The 21,383-nt window shown below is 39.6% G+C and overlaps 3 protein-coding genes across 3 annotated transcripts; 2 read left to right on the top strand and 1 right to left on the bottom strand.

The window, feature by feature from the left end:
- The first annotated feature begins 381 nt into the window (after positions 1-381).
- Positions 382-4,420, top strand: atp5pb (ATP synthase peripheral stalk-membrane subunit b). Its single transcript, XM_038722775.1, has 7 exons — positions 382-531; positions 1,283-1,319; positions 1,447-1,592; positions 2,625-2,788; positions 3,044-3,169; positions 3,414-3,593; positions 4,160-4,420. Exons 1-7 carry the CDS (start codon positions 504-506, stop codon positions 4,235-4,237), a joined length of 759 nt encoding a protein of 252 aa, XP_038578703.1. The 5' UTR covers positions 382-503; the 3' UTR covers positions 4,238-4,420.
- A 1,199-nt stretch (positions 4,421-5,619) lies between these two features.
- On the top strand, positions 5,620-13,084 carry eps8l3b (EPS8-like 3b). Its single transcript, XM_038722769.1, has 19 exons — positions 5,620-5,683; positions 5,957-6,072; positions 6,172-6,236; positions 6,340-6,498; positions 7,110-7,253; positions 7,452-7,534; positions 7,619-7,746; positions 7,936-8,027; positions 8,206-8,341; positions 8,481-8,557; positions 8,671-8,745; positions 8,895-9,040; positions 10,310-10,484; positions 11,029-11,069; positions 11,203-11,296; positions 11,930-12,046; positions 12,133-12,221; positions 12,321-12,453; positions 12,537-13,084. Exons 1-19 carry the CDS (start codon positions 5,646-5,648, stop codon positions 12,576-12,578), a joined length of 1,950 nt encoding a protein of 649 aa, XP_038578697.1. The 5' UTR covers positions 5,620-5,645; the 3' UTR covers positions 12,579-13,084.
- LOC119905600 (glutathione S-transferase Mu 3-like) lies at positions 12,995-18,867 on the bottom strand. Its single transcript, XM_038722777.1, has 9 exons — positions 18,710-18,867; positions 15,872-15,947; positions 15,697-15,761; positions 15,509-15,590; positions 15,152-15,249; positions 14,964-15,059; positions 13,539-13,648; position 13,451; positions 12,995-13,378 (listed from the first exon to the last, which is right to left on the bottom strand). The coding sequence occupies exons 1-9, from the start codon at positions 18,743-18,745 to the stop codon at positions 13,283-13,285; spliced, it is 660 nt and encodes a 219-aa protein (XP_038578705.1). The 5' UTR covers positions 18,746-18,867; the 3' UTR covers positions 12,995-13,282.
- Positions 18,868-21,383: the final 2,516 nt, after the last annotated feature.

The raw sequence follows: 21,383 nt of genomic DNA, 5'->3' as shown, positions 1-21,383 counted from the left end.
TCTTGCAAATTTGAATTTGCTTTATAACAGCAGTCTAATTTTTCATTAAAATGGGTTACTAACTTAAGTGATAAAGTTGTATATTACCATACAGAGCATCAATAGCCTCATCATATGCTGGTTGTATATATGTCTGTGTGTGTATGTGTTAGCCTTTTTGCATCATATTTTACTCAATTTTGAGCATTTTCAAGATTAATTAAACCACAACACTGGATCCTAGCATCATGTGTAACCTTAAATTGTCTAAATGAATGTCTTAATTACCTCTTTAAATTTAAATTCAACGTCAGGACAGCGACAAATTGTATCTTTGCGTACAGCGCCATCTAGTGTTTGCTTCATTTAACCACTCTCAAAATAGGAGCACCACTCTACTCTCGCGATGTTTCAAGAGGTTTTCTCGTGTATCCGCCATCCTTGTAGCTCTTTGCAGAAGGGCACGAAGAGGCCGAAACAAGGGTGCCAGGTGTAGTAAGAACTTGGCACTTCATCCTTTAAACATGCTGTCCAGGCTCGTCATTGTCTCAGGTATGAACTTACCTTGCATTTGAGAAGATTAATAAAACTAATTTAACTCTGCCATAACCGAACTGTCAAGCTGGAGAAGCAAATGTTAAAATGAATGTGAAGCTGAAGGGTAAAGTGAAGGCCGCGCATTGAATGACATGCTAACGCTAGCTGGAAGTTAGGTAGCTAGTGTAACTACAAACAAGGTCTGAAACTGTCGCTAGTTTACTACTTATAGATTGTTGTGTCAACAGACTGTGTAGCATGTTATGCATTTCTAGCAGACATCACTTCCAGCTGGTTACAGCTTAAGTCAGATGACAATATCTAACAAACCAAAGCTAGCGTTAGCTTTGCACGCCTGTAAATGTCACCTCTTTGACAGCATAAATTGGTCATTTTTGTCCTCTTTTCGTCTCTATTAAGGAGAAGAAGAAGTCCAACAAGAGTGTTTTTATTTTAATGTATTCACACTTTCATTTGAAAAAGCGTAATTGCTACTTTTAGGTGCTACGGTATGATAACCGTCAGGTATTGAACTTGGTTATTGTGTTGACTTTTGTCATTGCTATGTAAAGTTCTATAACGTTACACTTATTTTCCAATGTATGACTGAAGTTACACTTAGCTAAAGCAACAGTCCTGCGGGGATTCCTACCTTCATGAAAGTTATAATGGTCAGATTTGAGAAAATAACCAGCAGATTAACCATGAATGAAAACAAGCATTACTTGCAGCCCTGAATTTATGTCATTGTTTGTTCTGTTTGCAGCCAGCGCCCTGAAAGGCAGCGGCCCCCTTGGAGCTGGGTATGTGTCTCAAAAGTAGTTTACTGAATTTCTTACTAACATGATGAAACATTATAGCAGCAACATATATATAAAATCTTGTGTGGGCAGTCCCTCTCTGAGCTTTTAATAATATTGTCTCCCACAGTCTGGTCCAGGCTTCTCGCTCCCTGCACACAACATCCCAGAGTCTGGCCCCACTGCCACCTCTGCCAGAGAAGGGAGGCAAAGTCCGTCATGGCATTATCCCAGAGGAGCTTTTCCAGCTCCTGTATCCCAAAACTGGAGTCACAGGTCAGTAACTAGAAGCAAGAATCAACTTTTGGTTATTTCATTTATGTTACGAAAAGGCAGGCTTCAGTGTAAGTGAACGCTGAGCATTATAATATAGCTTTATATACCTTCACTCGTAAAATAATCAACAGCAATTTTACCATTACTAGCTACCCAAAAATGCCTATAATTAAAAGTGGGTCAACTGAAAATTTCAACAAAAGTCATAAATGGTTTCACAGGGTAAGTTTGTTTTTATAGCACCTTTTAACAACATGGCAATTCAAACAGCTTTACGTGTAACAGCAAATGCATTAAGACAAGATATAAAAGAGACACATAGTGGATTTCTGAAGGCTTAACGAGCAGGATTTGTCAGTTGCTGTTTGTAAAAACACCATTCAAAGTTGGCCTCTCCTCCTGGCTCAACAAGTGTGAGAAAGCAGTCATGGCTGAGCGAGCTAGAGTGTGCATGTTGAGAGGGAGCGTCATTGGCGAGAAGTAATAAATAGGAGAAACAAAATGTTGTGTTCTGATTTTTTTTATTTATTTATTTTCGTTCTAAAGCACAAAAACACAGCCACACCAATACAGCACATGCTTCATCCTGTCTGCTGTGGTCGCTCTGCACGCGTGTGTGTGGCTCAGCCTCGCATCGGGTTAAATAGATGCTCAGACCTGCTGCTCTTTATACATCCATGAAACGCACAAACAGAGAGAGGAGGGCAGAGAACGAGACAGCAGGCTATTATTGGCTGGAGGCTACACGCCTACTGCCTAAACCTTGATGCCGAGAAATGTCCCAACTGCAAAATTATAAGAACATACAGAGGGCAGGGTCTCTGCAGATACAGACACTGACACACACTTCTAGTGGGTCATAGGTGATGATTGAGAGGGATCGTTTTTGTCTTTTAGGAAAATTGTACTCATTCTGACTTTTTCAAGAGTAAAATAAGATGATAGACATAAGATGAAATGGGATAAGAGGAGAAGAGAAATGTAATTTCATTCAAAATGGGAGAAAATTCAGCATTTTCCTTTTCTCACTAGGACCCTACATGCTGGGCACTGGCCTCCTCCTCTACATGCTTTCAAAGGAAATTTATGTCATCAACCATGAGACCTTTGCTGCCGCCTCCATAGGCGCCGTCATCATCTATGGCGTCAAGAAATTTGGTCCAAGTGTTTCAGCTTTTGCTGACAAACTGAACGAGGTAGGGTGGCAGCCATATGGATTTGTGTTTTCATCTTCTTTTTTTTCTGGCTAATACCAGGATACTTGAAAAATATTTCAGGTTAGACAGTGTGGTGGGTACTTCCTATTGTTTTGTTTTTGTCAAAAGATTACTGTTAAAAGGTTCTAGATGTTTTTTATCAAGCTGTAGGCTTTAAGTCAGGGATTGTTGGACTTTTTTTGTGAACAACCTTTGCAAGCACCTCCTGTTACTCGTGTGTGTGTGTGTTTGCAGGAAAAAGTGGCCAAGGCTCAGGAGGTGAAGGACGTTGCAATGGCCAGCCTGGCTCAGGCAATTGAGGATGAGAAGAAGGAACAGTGGAGAGCAGAGGGAAGATCACTGCTCTTTGATGCAAAGAGGGTAAACGGCACTTTTACTTTCCGATATCTTCACTGGGTGTATTGTGCTACTTCATATTTAAACAGTCTGTAATGACTGCCCCTAATTTGCCCAGCATTTTTTTACTTTGAGCGCCAGGAGTTAAAGAGGCATTATTATGTTGTCTTTGACATTTATTGACCTCTACTGGCAAGAAGTAGAAATTACAACAGTAGCAACAATAGTGTGATTACAAGGAGTTCATGGACTCCTCTTTTGCTCTCAGAACAATGTGGCCATGCTGCTGGAGACTAACTACAGAGAGAGGTTACACATGGTGACCAGTGAGGTAAAGAGGCGCTTGGACTACCAGATCGGCCTGCAGGACCTCCACCGCCGGATGGAGCAGGAGCACATGGTCAACTGGGTGGAGAAGAATGTCGTCGGCAGCATCACTCCTCAGCAGGTCCGTCTTTTTGTGTCAAACTGTCAGAAGCCTCCCGCTAAGTGATGTTATCTAGTTTGGATGTTCAATTATTTGACTGCAGAGTTTAACTGCTTCAATAGTTTTTTTGGGAAGGTTTTGTTAAGTTTGCAATTAGGCTTAATTTCAGTAAACAATTCAGATTACTACCATGTTGTTTTTATGATTGAACATTTAATTGTCAGAGCTGGATATTGAACCTCAGTACTTTTTTTGGTACCAACTGAAAACACAACAGAAACTGAAAGTTGGCATTGAACATCACACCTGTAGTGTTGCGCATTTGCCGTATTGGCCAATGTGCAAGACGACCCTGATTATGAGAAGTTTTTGTAGAAAGTAAAGAAAATAAGGCATCAAAAAATTGATTAGCCCTATTTATTTACTTGCAACAAGAGAGAACCACAATTTTAAAAGTTTTTTTTCAAAATGGAAAGATTCACAATAACAAAATGATCTTTATAGTGAAAAGGTTTTCTTACGGTCTTGTTCATAGATCAACAAGGTGACACTTCAGGGCTTCATATCGGTGTGTGTTTGTCTTTCAGGAGAAAGAGAGCATCGCCAAGTGCATCACAGACTTGAAGGCTCTGGCCAAGGCCACTCAGACTCGAGCTACAGCCTAAACTGTCAAGTCTTCAAAGAAGGCGGCTCTAATTCCCAACTCATCAACCCAAGACGAGATGCTCACTTTTCTTTACAGAATAAACTATTTCCTCCTTAAAGATGGTCTCTGTCAATATTATGGGTGTGTACAGTATTTACACGTCAGCTGATGGTAAAATAAATGGTTCTCTTATTCAACTTCAGCTGCCTAGTTTGTGCTTTTTTTCCACTTGAAGCAAAGGTCTTTTCTTTCTTTCAACATTTTTCTCAACCTTTGCTTGCACATTTTCTCACTGACGTCCGATGTGAATGTATGTGGAACATTCTTAGCGTCACCATTTTTTATAGCTACAATAGATTACACCTGAGCTTGATAATTGCATGAGAGAATTTTCTGGAGCACTTCAGACCTTTGATCGTTCTGAACGAGATACTGTGAAGCATTTCTACACCTTTGGACTCATTACGAGCCACAGATCTGCTGCCTTCCACCGTACCTCAAATACTTAAACCACAAATGACGGGCCCACCCTCCTGATCGTCACTCCCCGTCAGATCGTTGCACTTTGATCCTGGTGCCTTCAAGCAGGAAGTCAAGGAAATTTTCTCGGTAAGCTGTGTGAGGAACAGGTGCTTTGTGCTATGACTTGTCTTAGTGGAAAATCCGTTTGAAAGAAGGGAACGATGACACCGGAGCTGAGCTGACACTGACAGGTAATAACTGGATGAATAAATTGTTTAAAATTAAGCGGGGTTAAATAAATCTTTGAGTGGTAGTGGCATTATGTCCTATTTAGAAATGGACGTGTTTGCTCTTGCAGAAAAGGGAGTTCATTTGAGTTAAAAACTCCTCTTACGTCCTACATTTAATACGGGAGATGTACGACAATTTGAACTTCAACACTGAATGTCAAATCACCAGTAATGTGTTATATCTTGTTTCTGACTTGGAGCAGGTGTTTGTAGAATTTGTGTCTTAACTTTGACCTCTTGATACGTAAAGGGCAGTCGGCTAACCTTTCAAAACACCTTTTATACTGATTTACCGTGTATCCTGATCTAAGTCCAGGCTGGGGGTCAAGTCTCCACAACACAGGTGAACAATTAACTGTTAATTTTAACCATAAATTTATAACCCTTTGTGTAAGTAATTAACCGGGCATTTTCCCTCTTGGTCTTATTTTATTGCTTGCGTTTGCATTTAAGTTTAGTTTTTAAGCCAAGAAAAAGAAAAGCAATCATCTGACCTGGTTTGATATGAAATGGGTGTTGTGTAGGTTAGTCCTCTTGTGTCAGATTGGCAGCATTAAACTTTTCCTCATGCTTTTTTCTCTTGTCGTACAGGTTGGACTGGAGTGATTCTTGACAATCTGAAGTTTTAACTTTTCAAAAAAATAAAAAAAGGAAGCTAGACGACATAGTTTGAAAATGTTTGGAAACACCGGACCTTTCTCTTATTCCCCAAGGTTAGTAAAAGCTTCATTTCACGTTCACCGGTCACAATGGATTAATTTAGCACTGATGTGAGATTTTAACAACCCTTTACACGCCTCTTCACGCCCTGCTGTGATAAAACTGTGTTGTGGTGACTGTGGATAGTTTATCTTAGGGTCACTGCACTGGTGGTGATGATGATGATGATGGTGGTTTTACTGACATGTAAGGTGCTTCAGACTGGCAACAGCCCATGAATGTGCCCCAAATCTCCTGTTTTACAAGTTTTCTTTATTATGCATCAGGGGTTTCTCACAGGAAGACCTCCCTCAGCAGAGGTGGGCTTTCCAACAAGATGACCTCAAGGGGAATCCTCTGCAGAGAAACAACTTCACCAGGCCCAGTGGAAAATCAATATACAGTATGTTCTGACATAAACACCTCTAATCTAATTATATTTTCAGTTTTTGAGAGAAAAAATGTGTTGGACATCTTTTTTAAACAATGCTCTTTACATCAGTGCAAAGAAAGGAGTACTCTGAGGAGCTGAACAGGCAATCGGACGACTTTCACGTCAGAGTGGAGGTAAATGAGTATGAAATCTTCACCAGCATGGAGACATACACGATACTTAACAGTACAACCTGTAGCTCTCTTCATCCATGACCCTCCACAATTGACTCCACAGCACCTGTTCACCTGTGAGCTGGATGGCCAGGAGCTGAAGACAGTGGACAGCTGTGTGGCCAAGCTCAAGAGGCTGGATGTCAAAGGTCGTCTGTGGCCCCAGGAGATGATCATGGAGGTCCAGGGAGAATATCTGCTGCTCAGTGACATTGAGACCAAGGTTGGCAGCTAAATTCTTCTGAGGAATTTAAACAAGTACGGCAAAAGTATGTGGACATCATAACATTCCACCCATAGCTAATTGTTAAACTTGTAAATCCAAAGGCTTTCTACAAGATTTTTGGACTTGGCTGCAGGGATTTGCTCCCTTTCAGCCATAGGAGCATTACTAAGGTTGGGCAGTGATTTTGGGAAATGAGGCCTGGCTCGCAGTTAGTTTTCCAATTCCTGCCAAAGGTGTTGGATGTGCCCTGGCTTTGTGCATGATCTTGTTGTTGCGAAAGAGTTGAAAGCACACTATCATTTAAAATATGTATTTTTTGATATTTTCCTTTTAATGTCAATAAAAAGGCTGGGCCCAAACCACAAAAAACAGCTGTAGTCCAAAAGTACACAAAGGATAAACTGAAGCAATAACCAGAATCACACAACCACAACTGTTTTAACTAAGATTTAACCTAAAATTAATATAGATTTTTCAAAGAGTGTTATATGTTTGTTAACCTACTTGACTTTTAGTACTAGCACAAGTAGCACTGCATTAACTTTCTGTGTATCCAGTTTCATAAACTTGTGGTCATAAAGTTTGTCCTGTTCAATCTGATACTAAAGGCAGAGCTGGAGTCGCTGCCCTTGAGTTGCATCCTGCAAACCAAAGCTGTGCTGGATAGCTGCGCCTACAACTCTTTGCTGACAATAACTGTGCAGGAACGCAACAAACGCCAGGTCTTCATGTTCCAGTGTGAGGAGACAGGGGTGAGTCACGTTTCACCAGAACCCTCACTGACCTCTTGACTGTAACTTTGACCCCCTGAAAGCCTACACAGAAGGTAGGATGTGTTAGTCATGTTGGGATGTGCAATCGCTGATCCATTATCACTATTTCATAACATGCTGTTTTTGCTGGTGTCACGTACTGTAGGAGTTTGATTTAAAGCTTGTCTGTCTTACCAGGCCGAGCTCATCAAGGGCGATCTGGACAAGGCAGTTCAAAAAGGAAGTGGTGATGCACAGCTACGCAGAGGCCAGTCTCTCAGGTACAATGTCACATCACATGAATACAGTCTAAACTGAGATGAAATCACATTAATGAGAAGTCAGATCTCTGTTGATGTTTTTAGGAGTAATCTTGAGAGTATCATTGGGCAACATGCTCCAGGAAGTCAGGCTGGGTTTCATCCTGTTCATCAAGAGAGGTACCCACCACCGCTGGACTACCCGGCCCCACAGTTTAGCAACAGAGAACTAGGTATGGCTTGATATAATTCTAAAAGTTTATCCTGGAAGACAAACAGTTGTGCTTCTCTACAGCTGACATATCATTTATAATTTCCTCAGAAATATCAACAGTTTATGGATGAGATCTGTGCAAATAAAATGGGATTCTCCAGAAGTTCATTCAAACTGATATTTGTCTCCAAACTATTCATCCCACTAGAAGCAACAGTGCACCTTCCTGATCTCCGTGAATTACAGAGTAGACCAGAGGTTGCTTTGACACCTGAGCAAACGGACACAGAGAGGAACACGGTCAGTACGGACATTTAAACTGTTTACACAAGTTTATAGGTAGTGGATTATATCAGGGACAACTTGTTAATGAATATTATTTTAATCATCTTTCTCACCTCAAGAAAAACGTTCACACAGGACAGCTCCCACATGCCGCTGAATATGTTTTTGTTCATGCTTTTTCTTCTTTTCACAGGACATTTTAAACCATGTTATAAATGATTTGGAGATCTTCATGGGCAAAGTGTCTGCTGCAGCTGGCGCGCCTTCCATACAAGAGGACAAGGGCAAGAAGAAAAAACTGTCAAAGAAGAAAAAATCCAAGAAAACTGGTAATATCCTTTTCCCTGTTTATCTTTCAACGGGCGTATATAACTAAAGATGTAATTAGTGGGGGAAGTGTCCTCCTTTAGGCATACACGCATACTGATAGCACAGCTGTTTGTGTCTGATAAGTATTCTCTTATGCAGCACCAGCTGTCAGTCTGCCGCCTTGGGAGGAATATATCGCCTGTCTTCAGAAAATCAAATATGGATTCAATCTGCTGGTAAGTGCTTCTTTAAACTTTGAATGTCTCCATGGATACCACTTTGACCATAGTGGCTTTGGAAAGAATTTGGTTGTATGATCTAATGTGTTGAAAAACTGTTAATATTGCAGGGCCAGCTGGATGGTTCATTGACCAGCCCTAGTGCTCCTGACTATGTCCACATCTTCTTCAGTAGTTTAGGCATGGTGAGCTCTTCCAACACTTATTTTTGATTCAAGGCACGACTATTATTGGCAGTGATTGCCCCTCCACTATAAAGACGTGTGTGTCCCGCTTCATTGTAGCACTTTCTTAATTGGGACAGTTAATACTTACTTCCTCCATATATTCACAGCTAGTACCTCAGTATCCTGCAGACCTGCCTCCCACTGTGCTCTCCCCACTTCTGACGGAGACTACTGTGCGGCTGCTGAGTCAGGTCGTTGACCCTGAGGAGGACAACCTATGGACGTCTCTGGGAGACTGCTGGAACATCCCCGGGTACGCCGTCCTTTATTAACCTCACACAGGAATACAAGTCTTTATAATGCTTGTTACCTTCTCATACACAGCCCTCTGATTGCAAGTGCACCTATACCTGCCCTGGCACGCCCTAACTTAAGGCACAAAATGTGTGTGCTTGCTGATATGTAAATATAGGTCAAAGTTAATGCTGCATTCATGTCCTATGGAAGAAATAATACACAGGAGTGTTTTAATGTGAAACTGCCGCAAATTTTGATATAATATGGTAAATTCTACTTGAGCCTGGCAATGGACAACAAGGAAAAACTGTGCAGGATAGATTAACTTGGATTGATATTTTAACTCTTTTATATGCTTTGTCTTTTTCTATCGGTTCTGACCACCTAATTTGTGGAAAAAAGTTGAAAGCTGAACCAAAATCAATTTATTTACAACAACTGATTAACATTTAAAACTGCGTTATAGAACTGGACCCACATTTGTTTCCTTATCAATTGCCTCTAGCTGATCTATATAGATTTATTAACCATAAATAAACCGTTAAAGGGATGGTTTGACATTTGATTTTATTTCTTGTGGAGAGTTTGATGAGAAGATTGATGCCACTCTCATGCTTGTCCATTAAATAAGTAGCTAAAGCCAGCAGCCAGTTAGCTTAGCACTAAAAACTGGATACGGGAAGAAACAACTAGCCTGACTGTCAAGCAACCAGCAGAGACTCCAGGAGATCCCCAGGCCCATTCAAGAAAATGGCCATAACCCCACAACGTCATTTGTCAAGATTGCTGGGTTAGTCATTTATAAACTTAGGTTTAGTGAGCTAAAATTATTTTTTGTACAGGCTAGTTGTTTCTAGTTAGCTGGCCCCAGCTTCATATTACAGCCTAGACACAAGTGGTAATGATCTCAACTAACGCTAAGAAGCACAAGTATATTTTCCAAAATGTTGAAAACAGTTGTTTATTCCTGGTTTTATACTCTTCATAAAGGATGTCTTGTTAAAAAGTAAAGTGGTACCAAAACATTTATTGTTCAAAACTCCTAAAATGACATGTCAGGACTCCAGACTTCTGATTGTGCTTTCTTCTTCTTCTTTGTGTACATTTTCCATGCTTGAAAGATCTCAAATTCATCATTCCACAGATGTGTTTGTGTTTGTGTGTGTGTGTGTGTGTGTGTGTGAAATAAGCCATGAAGTCAAGTGAAAAGGTCACTTCAGCATAGGATAGTTCCTTTTTATTTTTTACTTAGCTAACAGTTTTCTGCCCTCCTGTCACCTCATAGGTCTAGATGGCCGGGTGATGATGTCCCACCTTACTTCCCAGAGTTCTACGATGGCTGGCAGCCACCTGCCCGCTCACGCTTGCCTTCCCCACATCCTTTTCAGAACGGTCCAATGAGCAGGAGCAACAGCCAGCGCTTCCCACCTGGCCCGGGGATGCAACAGCAGCACGAAGAGGTAGACCTGACCCAATTCCCCACCTTTATCTCAGGCTTTTGTTTCCATACCCAGTTCTCATGGCAGTCATGTCAGCAGCTTTAGCAATGTTTCAAAATCAGTGTTAGTGATTAGGCCCCGTTGTTGTCAGCCCCTGAATAACGATTATCCATTAGCTGAGTGTTTAATGGAGTATGTTGAGAAATTGGAAGTAGCTTAAATTGCATAATCAACTCCAAAAGCAACATGATACACCAGCCATTATTACAAGCCTTGTGTTCAGTTTCATCATGCAGCATTTTATGCCTTTTTAAATGTGAAGATGAAAACCATATTTTCATCTTGTTGCTGCTGTTTACATTTACTTCAGACGCAAATTTAACAAATGCACTACAGAATATTCTGTGTTGCCTATGTATACATGTATGTAAATAACTGTATCTATTGTTTTTTTTTTTACATTACCATACATTTATATATGTTGAGTTTTGTGTGTGTAGCATGAAGGGACTGCGAACTTTCATTTTGTTATGCAACATAAATAAACTACCTTGACTTTTTCCAGCCTGCAACCAACAGTCAATGGGGTACACCGCCACCAACACGGTAAGTGTTGTGACACTGCAGAAAATATGGCTTTATGATCACATTTGTGGCAAACATGTCTTTTAATCGGTACACACTGGGCTTTATACTGGTCTTATGCACTGCTGTCAAAGTGTGTCTGCTGCTGTTTCAGCCCCACTGAGCCGCCCCTGTACATGCGGGTCATTTACGACTTCATGGCCAGGAACAACCAAGAGCTGAGCGTTATGAAGGGTGATGTGGTTCAGGTGAGATGAAAAACATTGTGCTTACCCAGAAATCCAAGTATTATCCTTGTTTTTGTGTGACACAGCTGTGCATTGACAAATTGCATTTTTTGCTTGGTACAATTTGTGTGCCTGAAAATTCATCTAACATGCAAATTATAGTGTTGTTCTTCAGGAAAATGTTATCCAATGATTCACACTTTAATTAAAACAGTCCAATAATGCCCTGAGTCCAATTTAACAGAGCTGGGCTTTGTTTTTGTCACACACCCTCACTGGCACACTCTTTCAAGTAAAATTGACAACAGATGTAGTCACACTCAGTGGAAACAACTGCATCTTTCCAGCCTTTCTAGCCAACATGTCAGTATATCCACTAGATGTACAAATACAGGCCATGGTACTAACAGTACACAGGTTGTTAATGAAGGTACTTTTTCCCTTATGGTTTATTTTTGTTGTCTAAGCTTTTGTTTTTTCAATAATTTATTGATCCCTTTAAATCTTCACATATTGTATTGAACACTATACTACTCTGAATGAAGGCATTATCCTACTTAAAAGTGGTTTGTATATATTTGACACAATTAAAATAATAGCTTGTCATTCAGGTACTTGAGATTTTGGGTTCTACTCTTTTTTTTTTTTTCACAGGTGGTTCAGAAATCCAAGCAGTGGTGGTTTGTTCGCAATGGCCGCAACGAAAAAGGCAACATTCCTCAGAATGTCCTTGAGCCGATGGAGAGCACCAGACACATGGATGATCCACCAGTGAGTTAGGCGGCACGTAGCTCTGCTAAGTAAATTAACAGGTTTCATATGTGACATTTTATCCCCATTTGCTCTCTCCCTCACAGCGCAACACTCACGGTCCAGTGACGCTGGACATGACCTCCACACCTGCAGAGGTCAAAGCCTGGCTGGTGTACAAAGGTTTCTCCAAAATGTGAGTGAAATAATACACACGGGGGACCAGGAACTATATTATCTTTGTACTGTAAATAAGACTTGTGTTCCATGATGTTTTATGCCTGTTCATGTACAGCACTGTGACCAGCCTCGGGGTTCTGACAGGTAAACTGCTTCTGGGGATGACCAAGGATGAGATAAGGACCGTGTGTCCCGAAGAAGGAGGCAAAGTCTTCTTCCAGCTTCAGGCCATTAAGTCAGCCATTGCAGTAAGTAATGTTATGTGATCAGCAAGTCCACACTCACAACCCAACTGCAGCACATCAGTAATGTTTCATCGTGTTCCCTACAGCTGGCCAGTGAACCGTCAGGCCTGTACAATGGCCGCTACTAACGACCTGCTTCAAAATCTTTTCTCCTGAATTTTCACCCACAGATCCTCTGAGTTTATTGGTGTCCAATTCATTTTTTAATGACATAAATGATCTGGTGTGACAACGGCTTTTAGCATTTCTGTTATTGAAAGGAAAGTGTTAGCAAATGAAACCTATGTTGTAAAATTTATTACCAGCAGCAATAATTTAGTTACTCAAATTCTCAAGTAAATTGTGTATAGTTCTCCAACAGTGATTAAACTTAACTTGTTGATGTTTATTTTTACTCCTACAAGCTACTATTGAGTTTTGCGTCATTTTTAGATACTGTATAAAATACAGCACATTCTGTTCTGCTGCATAAACTTCCATATACTATTCTTTTAATTGATTCTTAGATGTTATGTATTACACAGAAAGTAATGTTGAAACAAAGTCAGTACAAGATTTGCTTTAATCTGTCAAATCTGTTTCAGATGTAACAAAGAAATTGAACTCAAATTAAAGTTTCTGCTTATCTTCATAATATTAGTACAAACTTGGATTTCTTTTACACACTTCTTGTTAAACTAAAAAAGGTTTGTAAATGTTTTGGAGAGTGTTATGCGTAATCAAAGAACATGAAACTTACACAACCAATTAGTTAACAGGTTATAAAAGAAAACATTTCCCTATTCCTGAATTTATGAGTCAATGGGTCAGGAGATCTTGTAAACATTGCCCTTTACTCTTTCTTGTTTCCCCACTTGGCCATCTTGTTGTTGACAGGAGTCTTGATGAATCTGTTTGACTTCATGTAGGCAGCAATCTTCTCCAGAGCCTATGATGATATTAACAAGCATTAAAAGCAGTGAGTTGTATTCCTCTACTGACATGACAAAACATGTCATACACTATTTACCTATATACAAACACAGAAACACAAAAGATGATAGACTGCAGGACTTCCTATTTCCTGAGGATGTGTTGAGCCTTCTCACCTCAAACGGTCTAATAGATCTTTGAGGTTCTTGAAGTCATCCAGGCAGGTAGGTTCAAACATCCTGTGTTGATCCAACAGCTCGTACATAATGAAGTCCACAAAAGTGATCTGTTGTAAAGAAAAAGTTATATTAAATGTCGGGATGCACTGAATGTTTGGTGTTCGCCTAACAAGTCAAAAAACCGAATAAATTTTACCGAACAATTACGTTGACATGTTAGCAGCATGGAAGCATTTTAAAGTGTCAGAGAAGATGCAAAAATCGCTGTTTGAAGACACTGTTCTGCTGAAATGTCTCCTAGCACATTCACTCCATCTATGGCCTGACCCGCTTTGAGTGTTTTCTGTAACTCGTTTGTGAGAAGGCGATTAAGCTAGCCGCACCTACATTTGGAGTGCTCACACATTCAAGCCTTTGTGGTAAATCCACTGAAACGGACCAGAGCTAGCTGACAGGCAGGTTAGCACTTTATCCTGTCATTTTTCTCTTTACAAAGACAAGTGTTGCTGCATGAGAGTCACCTGAAGAGAGGCTGTGAAGTATTCATGTTGCGGGATACGAGAACCACATACAACATTATTTATCAAATTGGGTTGGGATGGTGATACACATGTGACACGTCTGCTTTTCAAAATAAGGCGTCTATACAGGATAGAATAAGATTAATTGGATTATATTCACAGAAAGTATAAAACATATTACATGCGTCCATTAAAGTAAATGGATAGACCCCCCAGTCTGTCCAAATTCTGTTAGAACCACTGAGTAAAAAGCACATTTGACTATTTAATTTATGCAATGGAAAGAAAAAAAGAAATGTGAAAATTTCAGATTTCGGGAAAGTTTTTTTCTCAGTTTCGGCCAATTTTCATTTCAGTGAATCTATAATTAAATGTGTTGAAAGCAAAACAAAGGCTCAAAGTAGACTTTAAAGCTGTACAAATTAGTTTTATATTAGTTAATAATAGTTGCATGTAACGTGAAAGTGGTTGTACACTGACAAACCCACAGATTCATCACCCAACTCAGTTCTCACTCAGCTTTATGATGCGTTTATAAAGCTGAGTGATTTATAACCCCAACCATTTTCAGAACGAATCAACAGCAGGTAGCTGTTGCAGAAAACAATAAATCTACTGTACACTACTTGCCTGGCCTAAGGAGAGCATCTCACAGCACAAGACCCAGTTCAATTTCTCAAACTCCAAATGTTAATATTGCCCTGTGTGTGATGGCTGTGTAAACGGGCAATTGTCTACTAACACGTTAATATATCAACTTAATAAAAGTTGAAATTAGGTCAGAGGTATGTCATTTTCAGGTTGTTCTGACCCCTAGTAGCCAGTAAAAACCTGAGTAATGCAGTTTTAAAAATGACTGTACCTAACATATGAAGCCTCCCATGTTTTAGTGATGACTTACCTTGTCACCAGCAAACCACTTCCTGTCTCCCAAGAAGTCTGAGAACTGCTTCAGTTTTTCTGGCAGCGCCTTAAGGTACCCTGGCTTCATGGTGTCCTGATGTCAGGGTGGTGATGTTGGCATTAGCAGAGATTCAAAGGTGTAAAATGACAAATTCATTGTCATTAAATGTTTAATGTAGTACTCACAAGGTCAGTGTAGCACATCATCACAAAGCCATTTCTGAAGTCCATTGTCTGGTTCTCCATGATGTCCACACGGATCTTCTCATCTTCTGTCTCTCCACCTGAGATCACATCAGATAAGAGAAACACACGAAAAAAGACTGAGATACTACACCTTAAAAGAGACTGTGAAACTTAACCACTGATGTTTACATGAAAACACTGTGGTTCATTTGAAGAGTTTCCAAAACAAAATACGCCCATTTGGGAAATAATGGTGGATATTTTATTTTGAAATTTTCACAATGAAACATAAAAAACAAACAAACATGTCTCATTTGAGCAATATATTCACATGTGTAATAAACACAGAATACTTACACAAACTGTGCTTACGAGCAATGTATCTCATGATAGCATTGCTCTGCACAATCTTCCTGTCTCCATCTTCCAAGTACGGCAGCTATGGTGAGATGTTAAATCACAATATTATTAGTTTAGGTTTTAAACACCTGCTTTACACTTAATATTCACACATTAAACTCTTCCAAAAGGTTAAAGTCACTTACATTAGGAAAGTCCATCCCAAGTTTGGGTTTTTCGTCAAACCAGCAGCTCTTGTCATAGTTAGGAGCTGTGTGAGAGAGATGTGGGTTAGATAATTCAATGGGTATGTTGCATGGAAACACCACTTTGTTTAAAATTATAACAGCTGTTTATCTGTTAGTTGAACAGGTAAGTTACCTTCACCACAGACATAAAACTTGTCCTCATACTTAGTGCCGGTGTACTCCAGCAGCAGTCGGATAGGCTGGGCGAGCTGTCCAAAGAATCAGAGAGGGGTTAATGATATTTCAGCTTTTCTAACACATTGGTGTTCATGAGACACGAGGTTTACACATGGATGTTTGCAGATGACATGCATTTACATTCATGCGGTAAAACGATTACCGGTAGTTGATTATTCGACCAGCAAAATTTTATAAATGACAATTTACCAATAGATTTTTTCCAGGGCTTTTAAAAAAAATCAATTGTACTGTTTATGTGCATTTTGTGACATCACATACATGTAAGTGCTTTATCAAGTAAATATACAGAACATCCATCCATCCATTATCAACCACTTATCCTGTGTACAGGGTTGACATTGTGCGAAAGGTGGGGTACACCCTGGACAGGTCGCCAGTCTATCGCAGGGCAAACAACCAGTCACACTCACATTCACACCTAAGGACAATTTTGGAGACACTAATTAACCTAGGCTGCATGTCTTTGGATAGTGGGAGGAAGCCTGAGACCCCGGAGAGAACCCCCCTGACACGGGGAGAACATGCAAATTCCACACAGAATGCCAGGGCAACTGGGGTTTGAACCCACAGCCTTCTTGCTACGAGGAGACAGTGCCATATTTCAAAATGTGAAGATTTGCTTACTTTAATATAATTCTAACCTTGGGGTTTCATGTCTTGGTCCAATAGCTTGATGTTAACCATTTAGACATGAACTTTCACCATTTAATAGCAGGACAGGTGATTTGATTTCAATCTATTCATAAATGAGCAAGCTATTTCAATGTCGAGTCGTATATTTGAAGACTTGATACTTGCTTGACTAATACAGACTAAAGACTCGACGTTGACTTGGTGTTCATGACTTGAAACTTGACTTAGACTTGAGACAGATGACTTGAAAATGACTTGATTTTTTAAATAGATACTTGCATTCGCTCATTCCAACCTTTGCGCATAATCCTGCAACCATGTGTGCTTCACGTTAACGTTAGCGGTCCAGATCTCCGTAAGACTGTTACATGCAGTACAACACAGACATTCAAGGATTATGTTGTGACGATGACGGTAGGAAGAAAAGAACAGCGATGTGCAAGGTTTGCAGCTCAAAAATCAGTGACACGCCACCACAACATCCAACTTCATCCGTCTCTACAGAAGCCATAAAGAAGGTATGTTACGTGACTGCGGCTTTTTAGCTAACTTAACTTATAGGCTGGTGGAACGCATAGAAAGCTATGTTAGGTCCACACAATCCAATCCAGTAAAACATTTAGTCCAAAACACATTATTCCATCAATAAATCCCCAGGGACTGCTACGGTTTTTACCTATTATTTCATGGGTAAGCCAAGCCAATTGCAACCAATTTTTGCTGATGACTGGTACTTCATGTAGCCAATAAAATTCTGAAAATAATGATATTCAACTTTAAGTTGAAGTTCATGATCTATCAGCAAAAAACACATCGGCATCAATCTATGGCGTGATGCAGCAGCAGCTGCTTGCCGCCAAGGGGCAGTGTTGTTTTGCAAAAAATATGCCGAGACAAAGAAAAACCTGTTCAAAATATTTTTCATTGTATAAAATTTAAAATTGGACTAGGTAAGGCAAAAAAATATATAACTTTAGTGTGTTTAAACTTATAATAAATTCCAGTAGCACTTACAGTGATTTTGACTTTTGGGTTAGACACTTCAGAGTGTTATCTTTCAGAGAAGCCCCAAAACCATGCATTTGCTCCAAATGGTTCAAGAACTGCATTCAATTAACTTTGGATATACCTTGACTGGCCATTTAAAACGAATTTTACAGGAATGGTAAGAACTTACCGTTAGTGACACATGTTTCTGTATTTTTCTACCCCATTACGATAATCAGTGAAGCCAATAGCAGACTAAATAAGAGAAACACCTTTGTGTAGAGACTGTAAGGTTAAGACTTGAGATTGGCTTGTGATTTGGACTTACGTGACTTACTCCCACCTCTGCTTATAACAATGATTTGCTCAGTTGTCTTTTAACTTTTTAAAATGTATTTTCACAAACACTACACTATTTATACGTTAATGGCGGTGTGTTGAGATTTCTATCAGAGTTTGAAATGGGTCCGATTGCACTTTTACAACTACGCCCACAGAGGTAGGTGCGTTGGACAGACTTGCGGTTTCTAAACTGCATCGTCATCTTTGGTAACTTTGAGTTAATATAAGCTCTTCTATATCCATCCCAAAAATTAGGAGTAATCGAGGCTTAGACCCGGAGCTATTGAAGGTAACAGCCGCGAAAACCCACCAATGTTAAATATGAAACTAACTTGTGTGCACAAATGTCTGCACAGTAAAGCATGTCGGTCCCAGTGCATTTCCTTTGCCACTTGCAAGTAGCTAAGTTGCTTCATTTTATGCACATTTGGAGGTCCATTTTTAAAAGATATTTCCCCTCCAACTCTACAGCTCTTTACTTATCCACAGGTAAGTTAGCATTGCTCTTCATAGTGAACAGCTCAAGCCGCTTGAACGCCAGTTTAACGTAACGCTCAACATTACTGCTAATTTAAAACTGGTTAGCCAAGTTATAGCTTAGCAGCTACAGTCATTGCTACCGTCACCGATCTTGATAAAATTTGAGCACGTGCACGCCCTAACGTTAATTTGCAGTTATAGTTTTACCGAGCGAGACGGTCACTCCGTCAACACTTGTTCCTAAAACACTAAGTTATGTAACAAAAATGCAAATTTCCGTAATGCCGCTAAATACAAACTGTGAAGAAGACGGCTGAACCTCACTTACCCCACGAATATCCCAGTAAGCCAGTTTCATTGTCATTTTGAGTCACTTTCAAAAACCAAGTGTCTGTCAGCGACTCCTGCAGCTGCTGTAAAACCACGGACGGTTAGGGAGAGAGAAGGAGAGGTAGGCTGGTTTCTTTCTGCAGCTAGTGAGGGACAGACGGAGGAGGAGGGCGGGGTGAACCGGGCGGGTCACACAGTTGATATTCTGAACCGGTTCTTTTGTTTCGGCAATTATGTAACATTTACGTGATGAATGTGAAACGATAATCTGGTAGGCAGCTCTGCTTCGCATGACCTGACATAAGAATGTGTTATTGTGTATGGAAATCCTCTTTTGTTCGAACAAATACAGAGTCATGTTGAGGCTGCAAGTCTAGACTTATCCATGACACAGAGAAACAACACTGAATGCTACAATTTAACCGTACTACAATCATTTATGCAGGGATTCTTGAATAATCCTTTTATATGGGTAACCTGCACACAAGAGTTGTGGATATTTAAGAGGGTTTTGCGCAATAATTTAAAGATGAAACTTCACTTTGACCTCGGAATTGTAAAACAATACCAACTCAGTCCAGTTACTTCCCATATCACATGGTCTTCGGCTTCATCAGCAGATATAATTCCTTCAACTGTCTACTATTATATCTTCATACACAGCACTTTTTCAAGCGTGACACAGTTGAAAGCTCTGGAAGAGCTGGTAAGTGGACATTGACTTAGGATTGTTCTGTCAAAAAAGGTACCAGTGCAGTACTGAGTACCACAAATAAGGGCTATCAATTAACTCATCAATCAATTTTTGATTGTGTAATGAGTAACATGCAAATATAATGACAAAGTGGGGAGAATTTGCCTACTCAGTCAGAAAACATTGAAAATCGATGTTATTTAAAATGATCCATTACAGAATGCGTGCACATCTTTACATCAAAGAAGCTGTAACCAACATTGTATTTATATTTTCACATGACAAAAAACTCAAACAATTAATTGTCATTATTACTCTGAGCTATTACTTTTCAGCACATCAACTAATTGAAGGTTAGGCTTATCGTTGTAGCACCAGACACACTAAATACCCACACAAATATAGATTGTATATACATATATCATACTATTAAGCTGCTATTAATAAGGTTTACTGCACAGTGTGTGTGAGCTAAGAATTCACTCTTTTCAGCCAGACCTCAATTTTGAAAAGATGGAGGTTTGTATTTGGTCTGAATTTTGTGTTGAGCTTCTTGCTCACTTTGACCCACATTGGAGAGAAATTGTCTGAACATGGACACACCACACAATGCACTCTTTGTTTCACCTCTTTTACTCACTCACCCGCACTTCCCCAGAACCCATACTAATTATCAACTGCTGAAACTCAAACAGAGCTTATTTCTCTAAATAATAAATATCTAAATAAATTATTTTCTCACTCTTTTTGTCTTTATCACTTGTGTCACCTGCAGTTTTCAGATTCAGAAGACATTCATTTGATTTCTGGGATGTATGAACTGTAGCAAGTCAAGCACTCCAACATGAACAACATTTATTTTTCTTACAACACAAATTTCATTAAATATATTAACAAGCACGTATAATTCTCTGGAAGGGACACTTTTGAATAGCAAGAAATAGGTCTACGGATAACATCAGGACCCAAACTGAAGGCAGGAGTTTGAAAAGGTTTTGTCAAGTTAAATGACTCGCAGTTCTCTAAAATGTGTTTAATCACGAATTTGGCACTGGTTGAACTTGTGCAAGGAGTGAAAACTGAAGGAACACATCATGCATGATTCACTGTACTATGACTCGGAAATGTATGCATTTTAAATATGTGTGTAAAAGACAAATGATATCAAATCAGAGTTGCAATTCAGACTGTCAGTAGAAACAATGTCACAAAATAAGAGCTACTATAAAGAGATGCACACCAGAAACAAATATTGACATGCCTTCATGCAACCCTACTGTTTCACTGTAAAAAAACAACATGAATATGACACTGAAGAGCTGTAAATATGTTGTTAATATAGCAAGAAGGCGAAGGACAAGTTTTACAGCATGAGGTTTTGTCCTGTGGATAATTAAGCACATAAAATGTGACCAAACAGACAAATCTGACTAAGATCTTTGCATCACATGTTAAACACATTTTGCTGCAAAAGTTCATGATTTGGTAAGTAGTCAGGGCCGTAGCCAGGAGTTTAGAAATACTAAGGTCATCAGTGGTAGTCTGCCTCACCCACTACTCCCCTCAACACCAAAAAGTACTTGATTTATTCAGTTACGATACGGTTTTAATGAAATGCCTCTGGATTGGTTTGTACCAGCTTTATGTTAATCCAGTATTTAGTGTGTGAAGCAGTTCCTGAATTCTTAAAACTTAAGAAATGTCTGAGCTAACTAGTAAAGACTTTAGTAATGAAACATCTTCCACACCGTCAAATCAAAAATAACAAAACAGGATGTGACTGTTGCATCGCAAGCTGTAATATAACTTCCAAATATAAGTTTAAGGAGGCCCTACAATATTTTAAACTCAACAGCCAATACTTTGTAAATGTAGGTCCTTTTTATACATGCGTATGTGTCAGGGTTCATGATATTAAGGAAGTTTTAAACAAATGTAAAATATACAATAACGCTGACCTAAACGTTATTTGCAGGCT

The sequence above is a fragment of the Micropterus salmoides genome, unplaced genomic scaffold (assembly GCF_014851395.1).
Source record: "Micropterus salmoides isolate LMB-PRFRI ecotype aquatic unplaced genomic scaffold, ASM1485139v1 Ms_hic_scaffold_16, whole genome shotgun sequence".
Taxonomy (NCBI): domain Eukaryota; kingdom Metazoa; phylum Chordata; class Actinopteri; order Centrarchiformes; family Centrarchidae; genus Micropterus; species Micropterus salmoides.
Note: the sequence above shows the minus strand (reverse complement) of the source record. Positions and strands in the feature narration are given on the sequence as shown.